The 24,150-nt window shown below is 37.6% G+C and overlaps 2 protein-coding genes across 2 annotated transcripts in view; both read right to left on the bottom strand.

Annotated features, from left to right (window-relative positions):
- Positions 1 to 823: 823 nt before the first annotated feature.
- Positions 824 to 8,144, bottom strand: LOC149019116 (S-adenosyl-L-methionine-dependent methyltransferases superfamily protein). Its single transcript, XM_089153185.1, has 6 exons — positions 7,315 to 8,144; positions 4,860 to 5,070; positions 4,475 to 4,772; positions 3,818 to 4,207; positions 3,252 to 3,329; positions 824 to 1,745 (listed from the first exon to the last, which is right to left on the bottom strand). Exons 1-6 carry the CDS (start codon positions 7,978 to 7,980, stop codon positions 1,511 to 1,513), a joined length of 1,878 nt encoding a protein of 625 aa, XP_089009311.1. The 5' UTR covers positions 7,981 to 8,144; the 3' UTR covers positions 824 to 1,510.
- Positions 8,145 to 11,341: 3,197 nt separating this feature from the next.
- LOC149019117 (Pentatricopeptide repeat (PPR) superfamily protein) overlaps positions 11,342 to 24,150 on the bottom strand; it is a 44,768-nt gene continuing 31,959 nt past the window's right edge. The window contains exons 11-12 of the mRNA XM_089153186.1: positions 13,034 to 13,129; positions 11,342 to 12,623 (exon numbers count right to left, since the gene is read on the bottom strand). Of these exons, the coding sequence (XP_089009312.1) occupies positions 12,510 to 12,623; positions 13,034 to 13,129 (210 nt within the window). The 3' untranslated portion in view covers positions 11,342 to 12,509. The remainder of the gene's footprint in view (positions 12,624 to 13,033; positions 13,130 to 24,150) is intronic.

Below are 24,150 nucleotides of genomic sequence, written 5' to 3' on the forward strand. Positions count from 1 at the left end.
TGAAACGTAATCGGGTCCTGGCTGAATGGGGCTCCACATTACGGTTAGTCGGGAAGGATGCCGATCTTCTATAACCGAAAGCGTAACGTACGCCACAGATATAGCAATCATCCTTGTTATAGAAGGTCAACTCGACAGCTGATTGAATGGGACTAACGACAAGGGAGCATGATCCGAGGAGAAACATCAGCCCTTGTCTGGCTAACTTACCAAATACACAAAAGGTAACACCCACACTATAAATGCACATATCTACCCCTCCGGTAAGAAACGAATACACTTTGAGCATAATCTTGTGTAGCTTTTGCACGAGACCTCATTCGGTTCATCATCTGACTTTGCCATCGGAGGCGGTTGCCCGGCACACAAGCCGGCCCGCATCTAACCTTTCTTGCGGGGGGGGAACACACACCTACTCAAGGTTTAAAGTATCGTATAGGTCAAGTGATTTTAAGAGACGTATCGTCTTGTATCGATTATTGTATTGCTCTAACTAATATATTTTAGTATAATTTAATGGAGAGATGTATCGAGATGTATCATATCGGTTGGGTCAAATATGGATACGTATCGGCTAGTATCGCATGGTATCGTGGGATATTTTAAACCTTGCACCTACTATTAAAATAGTTCTGTTATTGAGTTTCGAATAGAGTGAGAGAGACCAAAAAAAGAGAAAGAGAGGAAGAGGGAAGGGTGAAGAACAACCATAACTAACTATAAAGGATTTTTTTTTTCTTCGATTTTTCCTCACCTGTAAGAATTTTTTTTTTTTTGTCTAAAACTAATGGTGTTAGGCATAGAGGGAGAACTGTAATATAATTTGCTCTTTTCTTCAGGGGACTCTTTTCTGGTCCTTCAGGACCTAAACCCACAACAAGCAACAAAAAGACTGCTGCCTGGTAGTTCCCATTCCCCTTACCCCAGAGAGTTGCTGCCTCTACCTTGCAATGGGCTCTATTCTTCATCCAGGTCTCAAGCTCTCTGGTACAATCCTGAAGCACAGATTTTGTTCAAACTTTGATGAACCCAGTTATGTTTCCCCAGACCCAGACACGATAGCAACCTTCTTGGCATTGGTCAAGTTGCTGGGTTTGTCCAACTTCAATACATCAATCTAAAAGAGTCAATAACATCACATACAGGTAGTGTAAAGACCTTTTGAATCACTTTCTCAGTCAACTAGGACACCCCTAGCAAAAATTTGAAATTCCAAGGCTAAAAGGCATTAAAAATGCAACATCCAAGCAGAGATCAGGGACCAAACCCATGCCACGAACCAGAGCTCAGACCAGGTTAGCCATAGCAAACTAACATTCACAGGGATTCGTGAGACCTGTCTCCCAGCAAGACTCCATACATTACTTGGTTTCCTTGGTGTCAATTACTTTCTTAACTGTTCCACTTCCCTGAATGGAAAGGCAACAGAAAGTAGAATGGAGAAAAGGAAAGGAAGACCATCCACACTAAAACTGCGTGTAATATAATTGTGCAAGAGTGTTTATAAGAATTATTGTTTGCTGGTGACATCATTTGAATAATCAACCTGTTCTGAGTTGTCCACAAGAAGGATCTTTTCTGAATGGAAAGGCCCATAATCGCTGTGTATGATCCTACTGACCCATCTCATCTTATCCGTGATGTCTTTTGCTTTCACAATGATGTCTATATGATCTCTTATTATAATGGCTCCTTCAGGGCGAAGAATGCGTTGCATCTCAAAGAGAATGTCAACAATGTCACACCTGCAATGGACAGTAGATCTAATTACTAAATGCAAATAAATCAATAAACAGCAGATGTAATATCTATATCATATACTTCACAACTAACCAGAGTTACTATCTTTCTAGCTCTGAGTCAAAAATACAACCTCCATACCACAAAGGTAATAATACCGGTTGAGGTTTTCTTCAGTCCCAAAAGGCTTGTCAAATTTAAAAACAAAGATATGAAATTCTTAGGAATTCCATGTAAAGGTCCTATATAATCATCACTTGTTATAAATGTTTTCCCACATTAAATAAGACACACTAAGAGGCAAACATGTTGGAAAAAGGACTTTGAAGACTTCGAATTAGTGTGTGGTTAATGAATTAACAAAGGTATGCCAAAACTTGCCTGAACCGGTAAACCTGGCATAGAAAACCCAGAGCAAACTTAATCTCATTGGACTGGTTCAGGATTGGGGTACGGTAGGACCACAGATGAAAACCAGAATGCACCAAACTAACTGATACCAAGACTGAAAACTGAACCGAATAAAATATGAGGTGAATATGTGAATTGATTATCATTTAATTTCGATATGAATGAGAAGATTTCCGGCTGCAAGGGGAATTGTTACAAATAAATAAGGCAATGAATAGGGAAATTGATTTGTAATAGTGTTTCCATTGATCTCATTGTTAGCTATACAAAATTCATCAGACAGTTAAATGAATGATGTGATAGTAAGGTTCATCTTGTTATTTCAATATTAGTTATCTTCTCACTGATTAGTTAATCAATGGTTTCAATATTATTTGTCTTCCCAGCCCTTGCAATGATAAACAATGATTTCTCTACAAGCTTTATAAATCCATTGATTTCAATATTAATTATCTTTCCATTATGATTGTCTTCTTTGTTCCGATTACAACATGAACACATCAAACCAATTCCTTATTTCTAGTTGTTTACTTGTTTGACTTGGGGAAGATGATTGAAGTGTTTTTACTGTATCTTTTCTCAACACATGTTATGAATGTAAGATTTCATTGTGGTTCAAGCCCAAAAACAAAACTAACTTTAACAGGTATCAACCATAATGATCCTAATGATCCTAACAGACTGAAATTGTGACCCACTGAAAACTTAAGTTCTTTAACGGTTTGGTATTGGACTATCTCATTCATAGAATTATGTTGATTCAGCATGACTATAACCAGCCAAACTGACTGACTGGCAAACAAGACAGTATTTCAGACAAAAAAGGAAGTGTCTTTATGTCATGAGTCTGTAACTTGGCAAGAAAATAAGAAGTGTCGCATCCACTTATGAGATGGTACTTTTGTTTTTTGAAGGTTATAACTAACTCAGAATCATCAATGGGCAGCTCTTATCCCAATATGCAGTCAAAGCAATAACAAAAGTCAAGAAATTGTTTAAAGGCATAAATTTCATCATTGTATTAATCAATAGCAGATGACCTGACAGTTGTGCAGTCATGATTAATTAATTGATCGAAACAAGAGAACTAGAAAACTTACTTGTCCATGTACATGCTAAGTAACCCATTGGCATGTATCAGATCATAGGTGCGCGGATACGTTGAGAAAGCCTCGCACCTGTAAGCAAGAATTATTATCTTGTCAATCTTTTCACTTCCAACATAAGAAGAAACAAAAAGGGGAAAACAAATGTATTAGTCTAGGAATTTCTTTCCTGAATAAATGAAAGAAAATTTTGCTTTTTGCTTGTAATCAGCCCCCTTTACTGAATATAAATTTCTTCCAAGAAACAAGAATGTCCAAGAAAGAGAATAAACAGCTTTGACTAACAACAGTACATCTTAAAAACAATGCAATATTTGATATTACAGCCTTGATGATAGCATTAACAATCAGGATAATAAAAAATTACTTCAAGCATTAGCTCAAGTTTTGGATAAGCTTTGGTGACAAGAAGGAACAATTAACAAGCTGTTACTTCTGCAATGAAAATCTCAGTTAAATGTAGTACAGATTCTTTTTTTTTTTGGTAAACAAATGTAGTAAAGATTTACAAATGCTGCATTAAAAGCAGTATAAGGTTCAGAATGTTATAAAGAGAATACCAATTCATGTATGTTCCAATGAGGCCTCTCTCATAGATGACACCAAGACTGCTGTTTTTTGCATCAAAAGGAACTACGTTCATAATCCAGACAGGATATTTAGACATTGCAGCAGCAAAACCCCCTAAGCCAGCATTCATGTCGATGACATTTCTGTATTTACCCGCAGGGAGAAATTTAAGAAGAGTTTCATAATAAGAAACTCTGTGATTCCATAAACTATTATCTTGATAGAAGTCCTGAATAGTAATTCCCTCAATTTCACCACTTCCGATCCTTGGTGGAACAGCATTCAACCTGTTGGGCCATTTCTCTAGGTCTCCTCCTGATATCTCTGTGATATCTTTAACCTCCGGAAGAGGGGTGATGCATGGCTCCATATTCTTGTACCTGTTGAAAGCTTCAATCAAACAAGACCGAGTAGAAGACTTACAGGATGTAATAATCAAAAGAGGAATATATGTTCATTATCCAACTGGTTAAATGCTCATGGGAGTGGTTGCCCAGGAGCAGAACCAGTAATGTTAGGGTGTTTCAATATGAACAAAATCAGTCTCGAACTAGAGAAAAAGTCATGAAGGTAGAGTCAAGAAACTGAAGATACAGCGTTCTGTTCATTTTTGGCATCGGGTGCTCAAGATGGCAAGGTAATCTTACCAACCAGCATCAGCAGCAGTGTCATCACAAAAGCGTGGAGATTTCCAGGCCTTTGACTTCTTAACACAATGAACATGATTGGTGGGCTTTCTCCATACAGCAATAGGGCCTCTTTCCCCTACCTTCCTCCAGCACAGTCTCCTTGCAAGATCCTCCAAATTAGCCTGCTCTTGTTCTAGGTCCTGAGGTCGTCTCTGCCAACCCTTGTAGTTTACTTTCCAATTGATCGGTGGCCCAGACAAAACCCAATACCCACCAGGACGTAAAACACGATCAATTTCCACCAAATGTAATCCCTCTGGGAATTTAGTAAGGAAATCAATGTTAGCATTAGTATACAAGTTAATGACTTTTGTAAATCAAAATGTCATTTCTGTATCCGTACCATCAGCAGTCCATGGTACTAGGCATCTTGAGCAGTGAGCCATATCGAAGGACCTAGATGGATATGGTAGCCTGTAGGTACTTAGTACTCCCAGCATTGCTGGTAATCCTCTCTCAAGTGCAAACTGTACCTGACCTTCATGTATATCTTTTGGCGCCATAGACATTGTCAATATATTAAAGTCTACTAGAGATGCACCAAAGCTCGCAACCTAAGGAAAAAGGGGAACTTTGCTTAAAAGAAAATAAGAAAAATCACAATTCTAACTCTCATTAGCATTATAGAATCCTCAAATCCAAATAAGCATGCAAAAATAGGAAACTGGAACACTACACTTCCATACTTACCAAATGTTTTCATTATTCAGATATTCATAAAAAGAAACAAAACTGAATCTGGGAAAATATATAGAAGATGATGTACATGTGAGCCACAATAAACAGAACATCATGGAAAATGAATCAGACAATCTAGCCACTGCATGCACCTAGTCAGTACCTCCTAACTGTCCAGGAACTGCAAGAGTTCATATTAATAGCAAAAAATGAAAATTGAAATTATATAAAATACTGCCACTAGAAAAGGAGAAGTAGATTTCCTTTTAATCTCTTCAAAATATCCCCCCCCCCCTCCCAAAAAAAACAAAAGGCTTTCGGTGGTAGGAAAAAGGAAATGAAAATAAACAGATAAAAAAAATCTACCAATCACAAATAAGGCTTTAACAAGTGAAATGCCTAAATCCTCCCACTGAAAGAAGGGATCAGTAAATTCTTTTGTTGATGGGGTTACTATAAGTTGGGCTTAATGCTTAATAGTGAGTCTCCACATTTGGGTAATTACCTTTCGAAAGTTATGTGTGGATGCTTATGGACTGCCTTATTATTGTTGAACCATCTACTTTGCATAAAAAGGCGATAATTTATTTGAAGAAAAGAGAAAATTGGGGGTGGGGAGATGCTCATCTTACTCCATGTTGTCCATCTTAACTCATCCCATTCTCAACATGAATCCTTTCTTCAATAAGATCTATCCAAAGCCGTACTTGAGTAGTCCTAATCTGTGCATGCCATTCTTCACCACTTATCCTAGATTCAATTTAGCCCTACTGCTGGGCTCTCTTAGCTCTGTCAATCTAAATCAAGCAACTTCTTACTGGAGCATTCGAAGGCTTCTGTTGCCTACATCCACTCCACATTAAGACACTTCTCTCCCAACTCATGATGTATTGAAGCTACCACTAAATTAGCTCTATTGTTTTTCTACTCGCTATTTTATTATTAACAGTTTTACCACTTACACGTTCGACATTGTTTCAGCTTATTATGTAGTTATCACCTAAAAGTAACAAGAAATTTATAATGACAATGATGATAACGATGAAGCTACAACAATTTTAAGAGAATATCTTGTCCATATTTGTTTGCGGCTTTACATGAGTAGTGCTACTTGATCTTTTTAGCATCCTCTTGAATATAGCCAAATATAACACTGAAATGCTCTCTACTGCAGTCCACAGTATATTGGACTCTAACCTTTTTATCTTCAACAGTCAAAAACATTCAAGAAAGTAGATTTTCTAACCACTTTGAAAAATCCATTTTGATGCCTGAAGAAATTTATCTGGCTGAAACTCAAACATATTAGTAAAAGGTGAAATGGACAAACAGTTCAAAAATCTACAGCATAACCCAAACTTTCATGCGACAGATACCCTCCAACAATGAGTGGTTTTCTTGAAGCGTACAACTCTTCTTCTCTTCTCACCTACATAAGCTTTAAAATTGGCAAATGTAGAACATTTGCATTCTATTTATATCCTTTACAGTAGACATGTAAATTATATAATTTGCGTGCTCAATTTATGACAAAAACTACAAAATCAGCTGTGAAGTGGACCATACTCATGGTATGAGCATTTTGAATCATAGGATGTCAAATTCGGACATTAAATGCCAATTTTTAGAAAACCCCATCCACGTTTAAAATTCTGTGAGAGAGAGAGAGAGTCGTGAACATTTACCCTACTACAACTACATTTTCCAAGTTCTCCCAAACTGATTTAAAAGAAAATAAATAAAGAGGACCAAACTATCAAACTGTAAAAGACCTCTGACAACTAGTAAGTACATGATTTCCAAAGATAACACTCTCATTGTTACTCCCTCTTCAAAACTCAGCTAGAAGTTCAAGCAAAGAAAGTGAGGTTTAAAAATAATTCCAACCACAAACTTCAATTCACCAAGGTTTTTGGTTCTCTGATCCTAAAAGATGCAACAAAGCCAAATTTGGTACCAGCAAAGTCCAGATCAACAGCAATTGCAAATATAATGAAGGCAACAAAGTTACTACCAAACAAAGCAAACATAAAAAATGGGTAACGAGATTCTTCCCAAAGCAAGCAAATATAAATAAGCTACAAATTTCTTCCCAGAAATAGCAAAAGTTTTAAACTCACCCCACATCCAACATCAAGAGCTGTCCTCACAGTACCCGACTTCAATGGCACAATCTTCACGAGCTCCTTCACATAATCCTTTACCCCCTTTGGAAAAGAAGTCCCACCTCCAGGAAAGACGAAGAGGTTCCCTTCCAAACGAACCCAGTTCTGCTTTTTCTTATCAATACTTATTTTCTTGAATGGCACATTCCTAAACCAAGCAAAGTCTCTGCTCTTGGGCCACCGGAACGGCGTCCTGTAACCAACCGGTTTGGGAATTAAGCACCGGATCATCTCATCTTTGCTCGGGCAATGTCTCTCTCTGTGAAGCATCTTCTCCATATTGAATTGCCTCTCTCTCACAGCATCCTGACATGGGCAGTAATCGGTGAAGTTCTTAGGACAAAACTCGAAGAACTTGTGATCTACTGAGGTTTCAGAATATAAAGGGAGAGACATTTTATGTTGGGATTCAAAAACTAAGTCGGGTGAAGGGCTTTTATGAACCGTAAGGTTTAGTTGCAGACAGTAAGGTACTTGTAAACGGGAACGAGAGATTGAATTTGAGTTTTTATAGGAACCCATAAAATAGCAGAGAGAACAGAGTAGTGTCATCACTAAGATCCTAACTAGGGTTCTTCTTAGAGGATTTGAAGCAGGGGATTGAATTGGTAGCTTTGCCATTTCTCAGTTTGATTTGGTTGATGGGTTTTGCTCTAACTTCTACAAATGATTGAAGGATTTGAAACTCTCCATCGCATGGAATTGAAGACGATTTTCTTCACCTCCTTCATTTTGGGAAAGTGAAAGACATCTCTATACAGATAAGCAATGATTAGGTGGAGGGTATAAACAGTTAAAAGACAGAAGACTGTAATTAACATACTATATTTTTATAAATACCATCTACCAAAATTAAAAAGAGAAAATTACATGTGCACCCTCTGAATTTCCAAACTATTCAAAACACTTTTTTTTTTCCCTCTTTTTTTGGGAGTCTGTATTCAAAGGATCTAGATCTCTCCACCTAACCTGACCTACCCCCATCTTTCCACACCCATACGCGGCGGACGCGATCCACCGGCAAGTTTTGCGTTAGATTTTATGTGAGTGTAAAAAGATGGAAACAATGACAGAATTGGTGAAAAAAATATTCATATGCTTATTCAAAACACTTTCTCTTCTTATTTTGATGATTTTTGTATTTGCTAGTGTACATTTAAATGATAAAAATGGATCATTTTTGGAAGTAGTCGAATCGGTTTGGTCCAAGCTAAGCCAGGGCCGATCGATTGGGGTCAAATCAATTTGGAATTTAGTTGATCAGGGTTAGATCAATCCGATTTAACAACATATGGTATTGCGTTCAGTGAACTGAGCTAAAAGAGAACCTGGGAAGATGGTAGTCAGGCAAAAATTTTGAAAAAATTTGATACAAACCTAAGTTTTTTTAATTCCAGATTTGTCATTGTGTCCAATTGTTTTCTTGTTTTTGTTATGCTTTCACATTTCTCTCTTCGTAATCTAGGTGTTTACTTATCCTAGAGGCTATAAAGCCTTAAAAGCTAAAGAGAAGTGGCTATAGTAAAGAGTAAATGTACTTTAACAAGGTTGCTACATGCAAGGTTTAAAGTATTGGTGTTAAAGTTGGGTGATTTTAATAAATGTATTGTCTCGTATCAAATATTGTACCGTACTAGCAATGATATGTTTTGGTGCAATCTAGTACATATGTTTTAATGAAAAAATAGAGACGTGTCATATCGGTTGTATCCAATATAAATACATATTAACTAGTATTGCATTGTATTGTGGAATACTTTATCAAGTATTTTTGTAGGCCAAAGAAACTTAATAAAACATAGTACATTATGTATTGAAACGTTACAATTTTTCTTTGTCCAACATATATACACACCCTTTAGATTTGCAAATTATTACATTTACATTCCTTCAAAATTTATTATATTACAAAAGTTACCTTGTGTAAGTTTGTCAATTCTAAGTAGAAAAAAAAATTTACGTTGCTATAATATAATTAAAAATCAGCCATGGTTGTTCTTCAACAGTAGAGAGAGGGAGTTTTGTTCTTTCACCTTGCCCCTCCCTCGCTCCGAGGCATGTGGACCCCCAATCACTATGATTGGCTTACAATGGGAAAAAAAAATATTGTAAAATGGAAGTACGAGTGATACCTTTGAAACATAGGGGTGTAAATGTAATAAGATGGGTTTTTTTTCTTTGTTAACCGTAATAAGATAGTTCCAGGAGATATAGACATAATAGTTTACAAACTTAGAGAATGTATATGTAATTTATGCTTAATAAATAATTTTTTATTGATATTTTATATTACCTAGAAATATCTTATACAGATAAATGGAACCTTCAATCACTTATGTAAACAATATCTATATCAATTGTGAACTTCGATCTTGGCGATGGATCACAGCCAAGGGTATTTGGATAGTCCAGGTACCGACTGAGTGGGGTGTGAGAAGTTCTATTCTGGCCAAAAAAAAAGGAAACCTTTTTAAAAAATTTTATGCATATTCACTTAATTCCTTTAATTTATCCGATTTTTTCTCTTCCCACTTGTGAAATGTCACTATTTGGCCCCCTAATATTGTGAACAATTTTTAAAGGTAAAATGATAGGTATAAATGACATTCCTAAAAAAAAACTAATTCATCAATCCCTATTTATTCTCCCATCTCTTCTCTCTCATCTTTTCTTTCTATTTGTTCTCTTCTGTTTCTATAAACGTGGGATTAAAGGAAATTTTTGAAAAAAAAATCCTATCTTATTAGGTATTCAAAAATCAAAATGTTATTTATAATTAAAAACTAACTCTTCAATCCCTATTTATTCTCCTATCTCCTCTCTCCTCTATTCTCTCTTTTTTTCCTATTTATTCTCTTCCCTTTCTATAAGCGTGGCTAAGAAAATTAGGAAAAAAACCTACTCCACAATTAGGTCTCTTTCTTTTTCTCAATTTATTTATTGTTTCTTTTTTTTTTTTTTTTTTTTTTTTTGTTATTCTTTTTAATTTGATTTTATATTCTATGTTTCTTTATTTTTTTTTGCAATTTTTGTTATTTGATTTTGTATTGTGAATAAAATGTCTATAGTTAGTAGGTAACTAACTACCATTGATTTGCATTTCTTACCTAAAAATTTTTTTTATTTACATATCCTACCAAAGAAAATTTTGGTTTACATCTAACTTTTTAGGGTTGAAGTCATTTGTATATTTTTTTTATATTGTTGCTTTAATTTTACCTATATTTTTTCGGAAAAAATATCATTATCAATAATTTATAATTTTTTTCAAATATATGTGGGTCTATTATTTAATTTAATAAAATAGTTTAGAGGTGGGACCCCAAATGGGAAAGTTATCTGGCTTTCATTCAATGAAGAGTAAATGTACTATAACAAGGTTGCTATATGCAATGTTTAAAGTAGTGTTGGGATCAAGTGATTTCAAGAGATGTATCATCTAGTATCAAATCTTGTACCATACTAGTAATACATTTTGGTACAGTCTAATATGTATGCTTTGAGGAAAAAAGAGAGACATATCGTCTCGATTGCATCCAATATAGATACGAATTGACTAGTATCGCATTGTACTGTGGGATACTTTAAACCTCGACTACAAGAGTAACATAGTCTGTTGTATATTAAAACATTACCAAGATAGGCTGCCTATCTATTTCTTGTTTTGCCCTCTTCCCCTTCTTCTCTTGACATTAATGACTGATGGAGTTTCATGTGGCACTTAAAAATCTTACCAAGATACAAGGTTTTCTTTTGGAGAATGCTAAATAATGGATACTTTCCATTCAAACTTTCCTTTTTCCAATCTTGAAGATGAAACTGAATTACATCTTTTCTTTAGATGCTCTTGGACCAACCATATCTTGGAAAGGGGGGGGGGAGCATTTGGGAGTAGTTTTCAGCAGTTCTCATGCAGCCAATCCTTTGGAATTGAGCATTCGAACTAATCTTCAGTTACATTAATCCTGGTTCTTCTCAATCCTTATTGTGTCTTGTTATTACATATGGGAAGACTGGAACAGCATAATCTTTCAACAGAAATCTGCAGATCCAAAAGGAGTCATTGAAACAGTTGGTTATTGGTTATCATGCTTGCAGGTAAAGCAGGAGACTTTAGAAGACCTTCTTTAATTACTACTCCCAGCTCACAATCTTGGACCTCTTCTCGTTTAAACAATGTCAACTGCCCAATAAACACCTGTGGATTGCAGGTGCCTTTCTTCAACAATTAAAGCAGTGGAGCTGGGCATTTTCTGTAGTAATCGAAGGGAAATGTTTTTTGTTGAAAGCAGCAAAATCTAATGAAGAATCTGAACTACCCTGCTGCTATTGAATTACTTGTAACTGCTGATAGTTTTGGTCTTTTTGAAAGTTCTACTGTTCTTAGAATCATAACTTATTGCAGTAGTTTAACTTATGCCCTTCCTAGCCCAACTAAACCTTGGCCTTATGATCTCATCCTGCAACTTCTGGGGCTTGTAATTGAAGGGCTTAATATGGTCTCCCTTGACACTACTTCTGCATATTTGCAGACTTAGTTAACCATGCTATATACTCTGAAATGTAATATATAATATCAGTTTCTGCTATGGTGAATCCAAAAAAAAAAAAAAGGGAAATGTGTTTGATACAATTGAAACTTGGGCGAAAAGTTTGATGTAAAGGAAATATGATGCCTCCTTACCATACATAGATAGTTTACAACAACAGAAAGTTAAGTACAAAATATGATGATGTAATCATAATAATTTTCTCTACCCAACACCAACAAAAATAAAAAAGGAAGAAAAGGAAAAAAAAGAAGAAGAAGAAACTTACTAATTCTGAGCCATTTTGCTTATTTCTGCTGGCTTTTGACCAGCAATATGAGTGATGCAAGGTACCCTACCACCTCATGATTGTTAGTGAATCATTGAACTTCATCAAATATAGGGTTTCCTAATTTTCTGATTTATGTTTAAATTCATCTTTTGTTGATACAAGGGTTAGTCCACAGCTTCATCCTTCTTCTGCATGAGAAAATAACTGTAGGTGTTTGCAGAGTGCATGAGCAGGGAGAAGCTCTGTTAGAGATGGAATATGCCATACAAACTTTATTGAGACATTGGATGTACAGGCTTATTTTTAAAAGCAAGACTTCAATATCAAGTTTATAGAGAATCCGGGTTCTTCAGACCACCATCAAGAGTCTTAAACTTTTTCCTCTGAAACCTTGGGAACAACATTTGCTGAATCTTTTTCTCGGCAGCACGTCCAGATGCAACCTGCAAACAATAACCCAGAATCCATAAGTAATTCGCAAAGCATTTTTCCTGTAGCACAGAATGAAACACCTATAGAATGGATCAAAGTTCAAACTTGAAATCTTCGATGTCTCAAAATTTCATGGTGCCCAAGGCAGGAGAAGCAATCAATCTGAAGACTTGAGAAATAACTCTATTTTAGGTATAATCTCGTTGCTACCATAGAAATATTCTTCATATCTGTTCAAGGTACTTACTTAATCCTAATGGATTTTCATATTTCATAATATACAAAGGAATGGGTGCATGAAAAATATTGCATATGTTGCTGAATTGCAATGAGTGAGAAGGTTTCAAGGTTTCCTTAGAAGAACCAAGTACATAGAAATATAACAAAGAGTAACAATAATATAATGTTGAAAAATGCTTACCCGAGATTTGAATGAGAAACGGAGGGTCTGAGTTTCTGCGCCAGAGAAAACTCTCACATCCACGCCTAGACTGTCAACACCAATAAGATTTGCTCCCTGTAGAGAACAGAATGACCTTGCTTTTGGTAAACTAAATTAAGGACTAATAGCTTTTTCTGTCATTTGAAAGTACCTAGAAGATTTGGCAGTGTAAATGAGAAAATTAAAAATGACCTACACATTTAAGAAGGGCATAGGTGTCAGGTATGCAGACTGTCTAAATTTGTACTTCAGGTCCTTTGGAACAAATGATGTAGCGTCTCTTTTTCCCAGCATTCAAAACTTACTAGGTACCATCAATTCAACTGGTCTACTAATAAAGGGGATAATTTGGCTTTTAAGCTAGCATTGCATCTATCATAGAAAACATAGATGCATAACTCACCAAAGTTTTAACAGTAAACTAAAAGCTTGCTAATTTCATTTGGTGATGGTAATTTTCAGCCTAAAAGAAAAAGGAGAAATATAACTGAATACTGAATGAGATCAAATGAACTTCCCATCACACCCATAATCTAAAGGGAAAACTAAAAGACCTACAAGATGAAGAAAGATACACAAAAATGGTAAATACAAATTATGCTTTTACAATCACATGTTAGGACATTGAAAAGATTTAACAAACCACCATATGAGTTAAGAAAATCAACGACAGCCTAAAATACCCCTAGGACCCTTCTATCTCTTAATTTTTACTCAAAACTCATTTTTCTGAAAAGAATTTATTCCCTATTCCCCACACCCTTTCACCTTCGTAGGGTTTTCTGCAAAGCAGTCAAACAATGAGTAGTGCTGGAGTGGGGCGAGGGGGTGGACAGGGTAACAAAGGCAGGGTGAATCTGAACAAAGAAGGGTCAAGTGAGTTGGATAGAACAAGGGGTTGGGTGGGGGCATGGTGGAAAGGCCAACTTATGAAGGATTTGGCCAAAAAGCAGTACTGTGATGGGCCAAATAGGTAGAGAGAAAGCTGAGAAAAATCAGGCTTGAAGAAAGGGAAGAAGGAGAACATGCATAAGAAGAAGAAGAGAAGAGGAGAGAAAAGGGGGGGGGGGGGGGCTGCAAGTCCACACTATTCAAAGCTTCAATTCTTCTTTTCTTTCTATTCCATAAGTCTTATTTTCTATTACAATGTAAGGCCCATTTATACCTTGGCAAAAGCTTTACAAAAAATAGAAACTTAGTACATTAAAAATGGAAACAAATATCCTAATAACAAATGACAATAGAATTTTATGGATTACCCAAAAAAGACAATAGAATCTTATAGGAATAGAAACTAATTAAAACTAGAAACCACTAGGCTAATATTTCAGCCACATGCCTAAATAACTAAAATAGAAACAAAAACAAGGTCCTCAAATCTCCCAAAATAAAATATTCATAAAATCTGATCTTGGGTCCCACAAATCTTTTATGAAGCATTCCCAATATACAAAATAAAGATCTGTGACACTGTTCATGTGAATTCCAGATGTGAATTCAATTGAGGTTGGATTCCAGGTTTGAGATTTGGATTCAAAGGCAAGATTAGGGTTTTGACTGGTTCTGTAATGGTAGAATTATTCTCTGTATTATCTATCTTTCAGAGTATGGGCTGAATGAATAGAACTTAACAAATCAAATTCCAGCTGCTTTAAATTTTCTGCAACTTCCCAAGGTTGAAGATGAAGTGCAGAATTTTTATAGTGGAATAGGACAAAACTGCAGAAAATAAGGTAGCGCTTGATTCTAGGACTTCCTGCAATCCTAATGGGAGTGAAGGGTGAGAAGGGCTGGAAACAAAATTATCAAAGTGACCCAGGCAATGCAGGGCTTCCAAGGCACTAAAGCAACAATGCCCCAATAAAATGACGACTAAGCAGTCAAAGCGTTGTAGTGTTAATTTTTTTATACTTGATCCAAATATCAAAAGTTACATAAAATTCCTAGCATTTAAGTACGAAATATTTTGCAAACTTACTGAAAATTTCATTCATACAATCAGTATATAAGATTGGAAAATGAACATAGACATTAACTTCAAACTCAAACTTCAAATCTGCACACTGCAATACTGCATCTTTCCCACTCAAGCCAACATGAGCAAGTGCCTCCTGATTCAGAATAAAAATCGATAACACACCCAAAAGGAGAAAGGAAAAAGCATGTACCATACAGCAGTGTACCTCATATTGAATGCAAAATTGAATGACAATACTATAATATGAAACCTGAAAAACTATAAAGGCATAGACTTAAGATCCTGCACAATGAAAACTGCTCAAAATGTCTATATACTACACTTGAATAGAAACCATTTTGTTCTAAGTTCTAACACCAAAGCACGACTGGCAAATCCTGAAGAACTAACCACACAATCTACTACTTATATGCTACTTAACTATTTAAGATTAAGAATTCAAACTTAGAGAGAATAAGAAGAAGAAGGAGAGAGAGAAAACTAATGTTGCCTAAGAAGAAGACAGTGCCGGAGCAACCTGCAACTTCCGCCAACCAGATTAAGACCGCTTCAGGGGGGGGGGGGAACCAGAAAAAAACAAGTCGGAGAAAGAGGAGGTGACTTCACTTACTTTCGACTGCAAGTGGGAGATGTTGGAAAGTGAAGGAACACAGGAAGAAGTATTAAGCATCGCTTGAAAAGTTAAAACTCACCTTTGGTTTCTATTGGGAGACATTAATCACCGGAGAGAGAGCTAAGGAAGTAGAGAACTCAGTCAACTCACCGTAGACTACTGTGCTGGGGAAGGTTGCCGGAGATAAAGAAGATAAAAGATGGTCATGGTGCTGCAGTACTGCAACGGCGGAAACTGTAGCAAGTTAACAACGTTAATTGTAAAACCTTTAAAAAAAAAAAAAGAAGAAGAAGAAGAGGCATCGCCTAAGAAGTGAGAACTCATATGTGGTTTCGATTGGGAGAAGATGTCACCGGAGAGAGCTAGAGAAATTAAGAACTTAGTCACCAGTGCAGTTCCGACAAACAGAAAATAAGCATGAACTTGGCAGAGAAGAGGGGGGGGGGAAAACCACTTTCCGCCGGCAAGTGGAGAGAGAGACGATCATTGCAGAGAGTTCTCTTCAGTGAGGAAGAAGACAGAGAGAAAGGAACGAGATTAGAGGAGTTCTACTGCTAGGGCTTGACGATGAGAGCTCTGTTTCAGTTCTTTCTTCTTTCGAAAGAATAAAACCATGAAACTTCATGATTTGTTTTTCATTTTTGTTCATTCTTTTTTTTTTTTTGAGTAAACCATTAACCATTGATATGATTCCATGTATAATGGTTCTATAGTTGATGTGAAATCTAAAAAATAAAGACCTTTATATTAGAATCAAATGTATTTCTAATTTATACCGCTGATTTGGTATCTTTTTTATAAAAAGATCAAAAATAAAATAAAAGTCAATAAAGCGGTGGCTGCAAGAGCAAAGCATCCAAAGCGCCTAAAGTGACCACTTCTTTTACTTCAAAAAAAGCCATGGTCGCTTTGACAAGGGAGGTACTGCCCAGACACTTAAGCTACGCCTTGACAACTAAGGCTGGAAATTAGGGTTCCCTAGTGGAACTAGGATCTTGCTGCCATTGGGAAGAGGGGAAAAGGGGAGGGTCACGGTGACTGTGGGTGGAGCTAGGGCTTGAGGAAACTAAAGGGGAAGGGAAAACAGGTATTTGCAATGGGGTGGGGAGGGTTTACTAGATCTAGGTAAGAGGGGTGGGGCAGGGAAGCTATGGTGGAAGAGGGGAGGATTCTAGGGCATCTGTAAGGAAGGAGAAGGGTGGGGGATGCTCTGAACTTACTTGTGACTGCTGGGATTGAACGATGGCTGCTGGTAGAAGGCTTGGTGACTTGAAATCACTTGCTGGAATTTTCAAAACTGAATGCCAACACTTGAAGAAAGGAAATCTTAAGACAACCGAGGATTCCCTTCAAAGGAACCCTGCCACTCCTTGGCCAAACAGTCAATTCATTAATCAACCCAATCTGAAAATAACATTACATGAAGAGGCTAGTGATAGCCTGAAAATAAAAGACTCTAACTTAACTTTGGACTCCTTCATCGAGAAGGATCCAATTACATTTTGGACTGGACACTTAATAATAAAGCAATTTCTAACAGAAAAGAAAATCTCAACTAACTAATTCCTACTCACTTGGGACTCATTAAAGACAACTTTAACCTCAAATAAAACCATCCAAACAAAAATAAACTTAACTCAAATTAACAAAACTGGACTCAACAAAAATTTTGGAAAATTCTAAAGATAATTTCAGAAACAAAATAGGGGCTCAGATGCCCCAAATACCCCCCCCCCCAAAAGGGGTTCAGCCAGCTTAGGATAGCTTCTCGGAGCCATCCTAGGGGCCCCACTTGAGGATTCGGCCAAGGGGTCCTTGTGTTCACTTCAATACTCCCCTTAAAAACATTCATCTCCTGATGAATGTGCTGCTATACTGCTCCTCGCTCAATGCTTCGAAAATCCTTGGTGTGGACTGATCCTCGCATCTTGCAGTGGGAAGGAAGTACTAGGTACAGGGCTGCTAGTACAAATCCTAGACAGAACTCCAGAAGAATGATGAGTCGATGGGAGTAGTCTTCAAGTCTAGGAGCCTCTTTTCAACCAACCAGGAGGGCATACGGAAGTGGCTGGTGAAGCTTTTAGAGTCCTCTGTCACCACCTCTGTGAGTAGCATGGCTAGGGCTTGGATAGCTCTTGCAGTATTCCTCCCGGGAAGAAGTGTGACACCAAAGGGAGGGCCCCGTCTAGCAAGGAATTGGGGCTGGTATAGCCCTAATGTATGGGGGCAGCACCTTCTCCATGGTGCGAGGAACATAAGGGGTCTTCAGTGATGCAGGTACCACTTTTTCTTTCACAGGTGCTGCTGGTCTGGTCATGCTTCTATACTTTGTGAGGGCATCTTTGTCAATCAACATGTGTTGGACTTCAAGGACTTGACTCTCCTTCTGGTCCTTCAGTATTCTAGCCTTAGGGTCACCATTTAATCATTCTAGTGTGGCTGGAGTTGTCATAAACAACAGCCACTCTTGTGTCAAGACACTACAATCATGGTACTGAGCCAAAAGTGCTACCTTACCAATGCAGTCGTGTAGAACTACCATTGGTGGTCACCATGGTGTCTCTTTGTCAGCATTCGGTTGGTGTGAGGAGACTCCCCGGCTAAGTGCTCTTCCACTCCAAAGTCAATTTTATCAATCTTCTCTAGCACATCTTCTAGAAGAAGCTTTTGACTGGGTGGGAAGGATCTTCTATCTGATTCGGCCTGTCCTATGCAATCACTTAGGGCGCTGCCCTCTATCTGTAGAACCTCTTGGGTTGGTTCTTCTGGCTTTAGCTCTTCCTGGATTGGAAGGGGCTTGACTCCAGACTGATCTTCAGTTTAAGACACAGGGCTGAGACTATGCAGATGTGCTTGGCTAGCTTGCATCTTCTTGATTTCTACTGATAGGATTAGTGGTAATAGGACAATTACATGACCTTAGTGGACAAACTTATGGACATTCTCTCTCCCCATAATGGTTACATCATTGTCATACAACCAAGGCCTCCCCAAATACGATGTCACTTACCCTCCTAGGAATTACATCCCACCAAATTTCATCAGAGTAAGCATGAAGACTAATAGGGATTAAACACCTCTGAGAAATTTCTATTCTATCACCATTTAAGAGGGGGATACTATAGGGTTAGAGATGCTCTTCTAATTTCAGATTGGCCCTTTTAACAAATGCATCAGACACCAAGCTGACACTACTACCACTATCAATGAGTACCTTGCCTGTACGATTACCTGCTTTCACCTGGTGTAGAAAGGACAAGTCCTCTTCCAATCTTCATCTCCATCTTGAGAAACAAGGAATTTGAAGAGGAAGTTTGCTGATGGTCCATACTCCAAGTAACCTCCAATGCAAAGGCTGTCGGTCGATTCTTCCATGCTTCTAGCTATTTTGGAGTCATCTACGATAATATGAGGGTTGCTGGAAACTGCAGCTCTGATACCAATTGATGTAAACCCACATCCAAGGTTAAGGGTAACAATGTAGTTTCCCTAGATTTACGGTTGTCTAGGAAGTTCCACTGAAGGGGGAAAGGTTTAAGGGTTTCTGAGGTGATTTAGAGCCTGCTGAAACTGATTCCAGATTTGAATTCTATTGAGATTGAATTCCAGATTTGAAATTTGAATTGAAAGGCCAAATTAGGGTTTCAGCTGGGAGGAGAAGGCTCAATTCATCTGACTCTATAATGACAAAATCCTTCTCTGTATTATTCTATCTTTTAGAGTATGGGCTGAATGAATAGAACTTAAACAAATCATATTCCAGATACTTAAAATTTTCTGCAACTTTCCAAGGTTGAACATGAAGTGTAGAATTTCTGAAGTTAGTGGAATAGGATAGAACTGCAGAAAATAAGGTAGCGCTTGTGTCTAGGACTTCTTGCAATACTGATGGGGGTGAGAAGGGGGTGAAAAGGGCTAGGAATCAGGGTCTCCTAGTGGGACTATGATCTTGCTGCCATGAGGAAGAGGGGGAAAAGGGGAGGGTCGGTGACTCTGGGTGGGGCTAGGGCTTGAGGAAACTAAAGGGGACCAGGAAACAAGTATTTACAATGGGTGGGGAGGGTTTAGTAGATCTAGGTAAGAGGGGAGGAGCAGGGAAGCTATGGTGGAAGAGGGGAGTTCTAGGGTATGCATAGGGAAGGAGAAGAGTGGGAGATGCTCTGAACTCACTTATGACTACTGAGATTGAACAATGGCTGCTGGTAGAAGGCTTGGTGACTTGAAATTACTTGCTGGAAATGCAGAACTGAATGCCAAAGCTTGAAGAAAGAAAATCTTAGACAACCGCAGGGTCCCCCTTAAAGGAACCCTGCCACTCCTTGGCTGAAACACTCAATTCATTAATCAATCCAATCTGAAAATAACATTACATGAAGAGGCTACTGATAGCCTGAAAATAAAAGACTTTCGACTAAACTTTGGACTCCTTCACCGATAAGGATCCAATTACATCTTGGAATAGACTCTTAATAATAAAGCAATTTCTAACAGATAAGATAATCTCAACAAACTAATTCCTACTCACTTGGGATTTATTCAAGACAAATTTAACTCCAAATAAAACTCCAAACAGGACCAAACCTAACTCAAATTAACAAATTGGACTCAACGAAAATTCTGAAAAATTCTAAAGATAATTTCAGAAATAAAATAAGGGTTAAAATGCCCAAAATACCCCCAAAAGGAGTTTAGCCAACTTAGGGTGTCTTCTTGGAGCCATCCTAAGGGCCCCACTTGGGGACTCAACCAAGCGGGTCCTTGTGTTCACATCAGGGACCTTCTATTTTGACTAGTTGGCTAGTTTGAACTGGTGTCCAATGTTGGCTTGACCTGGTCCTAGATGGTTGTCCTGCACCAATTCTTCCACACTTTAAAAAACTTGTCCTCGAGTTCTAGTGAAATAAGAACTAATTTGTATGTGAAGCGCTAGTTCAAGAAGGAAGTATGCTGTTTTTTTTTCCTTTTCAAATGTATGTGGGATGAAAAGGGGTAAGGTTTGTGAGAGTGACATTAATCATAGTGATAGTGAAAAGGTGGAGAACAAGATGGGGAGGAAGATCACAGAAAGAACAAATAGAGAAGACAAATGAGAGAGAAGAAGAACTAGAAAGGAAGGTAGATCATAAGAAGAAGGAAATCAGCAAAAAGACAGAGTGAGAGCAAGATCAAGGGAGTGAAGAATCCAATAGAAAAAAGAGAGTTACCCAGGTTTGGGCTTTGATACCAAATTGATGGGAGGCCGATAAGAAGGTAAAAGAAAATAGGTAGAACAAGGAGAAATCTGAGAAAAATCAGATTTGAAGAAAGGGAAGAAGGAGAAGAACACTCATAAGAAGAAGAGAATAGGAGACAGAGAAAGGGGGCTGCAAACCCACGTTGCTATAGCTTCAATTCATCTTTTTTTTCTATTCCATAAGTCCTCTTTTCTATTGCAATGTAACGCCTATTTATAGCTAGGCTAAAGCTTAACAAGAAATAGAAACTTAGTATACTAAAAATATAAATTAATATCTTAGTAACCAGTGACAACAGAATCTTATGGATTACCCAAAAAAGACAATAGAATCTTATGGAAATAGAACTAATTAAAACTAGAAACTACTAGGCTTTATATTTCAGCCACATGTATAAATAAATAGAAACTAAACTAAGGTCCTAAGTCTCCCAAAACAAAGTCTTCATAAAATTTGATCTTAGGCCCCACAAATCTGCTATGAAGCATTCCCAGTATACCAAATAAAGGGTTATGACACTGTTCACGTGAATAGAAAACATGAATACTGTTTTGTCTTTTCTTTTCTTCATGTTCTCCTATTGTGGCAATCCCAGTTGACTGGTCAAAATTGTGAAGCAAGGGGACCTTCTATTTTGACTTGTTGGCTGGTTTGAATCGATCCTAGCTGGTTGTCTTGCATCATATTGGTAAGCAAACACATTTTACAGGAGAGACAACAACTCACTAGTGTTGTAGTCTAAGATTGCTAGGGAGCATCTTGGAACCAATATCCAAGGGTTTGGATTGGTAAGGCAAGCTCAAGTAGGGTTTGGGTAAGACCTATGGTTTGATGGTAGGATTATTAATGAAAGTTTGGGGCTCAATACATGCTTATGGATTTAAAGTTTCAGCAATTTAGGGCTAGGGTTTTGGGTTTCAGTTGAAAATGCAAGGGATCTAGGGAGTTTAGTTGGAATTTGGAGACATAAATTAGATTGATGAACTCAGTGTAAGCTGAAATGAGGATGCTAGGATGGATCAATGGCAAAACTAGGAAGGACAAGATAAGGAATGATCATATTCGAGCTGGTCTACAAGTAGCTTCAATAAATGATAAGCTTCGAAAAAGTCATTTGAGGTGGCATGGGCACGTTCAATGGAGGACGGTAAATACCCCTCTACAGATAAGTGATTTAATCGAGATAGAAAGAATCAGAAGAGCTAGGGGCAGATCTAAGATGGCCTTACACAAAGTGGTGAGAACGGATATGCATAGCTTAGGCCTTATATCTAGTATTGCCTTAAAACAAAGTTAACTGGAAGGCAAGAATCCATGTAGCCGGCCCCATTTAGTTGGGACAAGGCTTCTTGTTGTTGTTACTGTTGTAAATTAGATTGATTTCCAGATATATGCAGGGAAGAATTGATCCACATATGGACAAAAACTGACAGTTGAATTGGGATGGTGGTGAGTTTTAGGGTTTTTTAGGAAGAGCCAAAGATTGGGGGGGGATTGTTAGGGTTTCGATGAATGGAATGGGCTGCAAAGGGGGAATCAATTTTACCTTTAGAGGCAGGGAATGTTATGGTCAAAGTTTAGGTTGATGCTGATGGTGGGTATGGGCTGTGAGTGTTAGGTGTTGGAAACTTGGATGAAATAAAATAGAAAAGCTAGAGGAATAGAAGAAGATGAGAGACTGGGAAGATACAACCTACCAGTGTCACAAAAGAAATTTGTTGAATCCGTGAAATATCCTTGAATTTGGAGGAAATTCCAATAACCATGAAGAGTCTTCAGTGGAGATAAAACTTAGCAGCTAGGAGAAACTACTGCAAACCCTTATTCATCAAATCATGAGCTCAACTAAGCAACTACACCTATTTTTATAGCTACAAATAGAAGCTAGGACTCATATATAACTTAGAATTATTTTAAAACAACAACTGAACTAGAACAACCAATGGGCTAATTAAATTTTAAAGCAAACTAAACCTATGCCCACAACTTTGGTGCTGATGTAGGGAGGAAACCCTACACCTGAGGTGTTTAGGCAGCCATAGTGCAGCAATTTGAATACTCTAGAGTCCAGATCCAAAGGAAATTTGCTTTACATGTCTCTGAAGAGTGAAGACAGAGCAGACACCATTTTACACTACACATAATAACCAGTCCCTCCAAGATTTTCCAGTAATGGAAAAAATGGACATAAGGATCACTCGAATAGGACAGAGTAACAGTTTTGGGAATACATTTGATATGAAAAAGATATAACTCAAAAGGTAAGTACAAAAACTAGGGTTATCATTTACTAGGAATTAGGAAACATGGATGGATGAGAACAAGGGTAAACTAAGAAGATCAGATCATGTGTTTGGGTCTTTAAAAATTGAAAAGCTAATGACTAGGACCTCCCAAAATACAAGTAACTTGAAAAAGTAACCTAGGACTTTCCATTAGAGTTTATGTTGTCAGGAGTATCTTTGTCACTAAGTATGTTACAAAATGAGCATAACACATCTTGGGTATGTCTGTGATGTTGCACAGTTCTGCAGTTCTACTTGCAATTCTTCCTTTCTCTTATTATAATTATAAGAACGTGACAATGCTTTATTGAAAAACAAGTCATTATTTTCTCTCTCTTTCATCATGGTATCAGAACAGAAACTTCTCAAGATTCTTGCCTTAAACCTAAAACCTAGCTGCCACCACCCCCCCCCCCCCCCCACTGGTTTTACCTTTCAACCTCTCTCCTTCCCTTCTTTCTCAGCTCTTACCTCGCAAACCTTCTACTCCCGTAAAAGCCTGCCTAGAGGTCCTAGAGCACCAGGGGTACTTTCCTAATACCTCTTAGATCTCCTCAAATAATGATCCATAAGCCCCATCCAAGAAGATCAACATTCTTAAGGGTTTTGGAGTAGATCTACTTTTACTGGTCTCTACAGCTTGGATCAACTTTCTTAAGGGTTCGTTCCATCTTTTGACCTTCAGTTGGTGCTTTCTTCAATCACTTCAAACCCCTTTCATAGATCTACATCCTTCTCCAACCTAAAACCGTGTTTAATGGAAGTATTGTCGCCTCTGCACACATATCAAAAGGTTGAGTCAAAATGAATAGATCAAGAACTAAAACTCAAGGGCCAAGGAAGCAATACAATGTCATGGACTCATGGTGGTATTTCTACAAACTAGCCTTTCTTTTCTTCTCTTCTTGTCCCTTTATACGGGTGGAGAAGTATGGGAACACATTGCAAATGTGAGCAGTAACTGTCTTTGACACATCATATCAGCA

This window comes from Hakea prostrata, chromosome 4 (genome assembly GCF_041222555.1).
Source record: "Hakea prostrata isolate BN-2017 chromosome 4, UWA_Hpros_2, whole genome shotgun sequence".
NCBI classification, from domain to species: Eukaryota; Viridiplantae; Streptophyta; class Magnoliopsida; order Proteales; family Proteaceae; genus Hakea; species Hakea prostrata.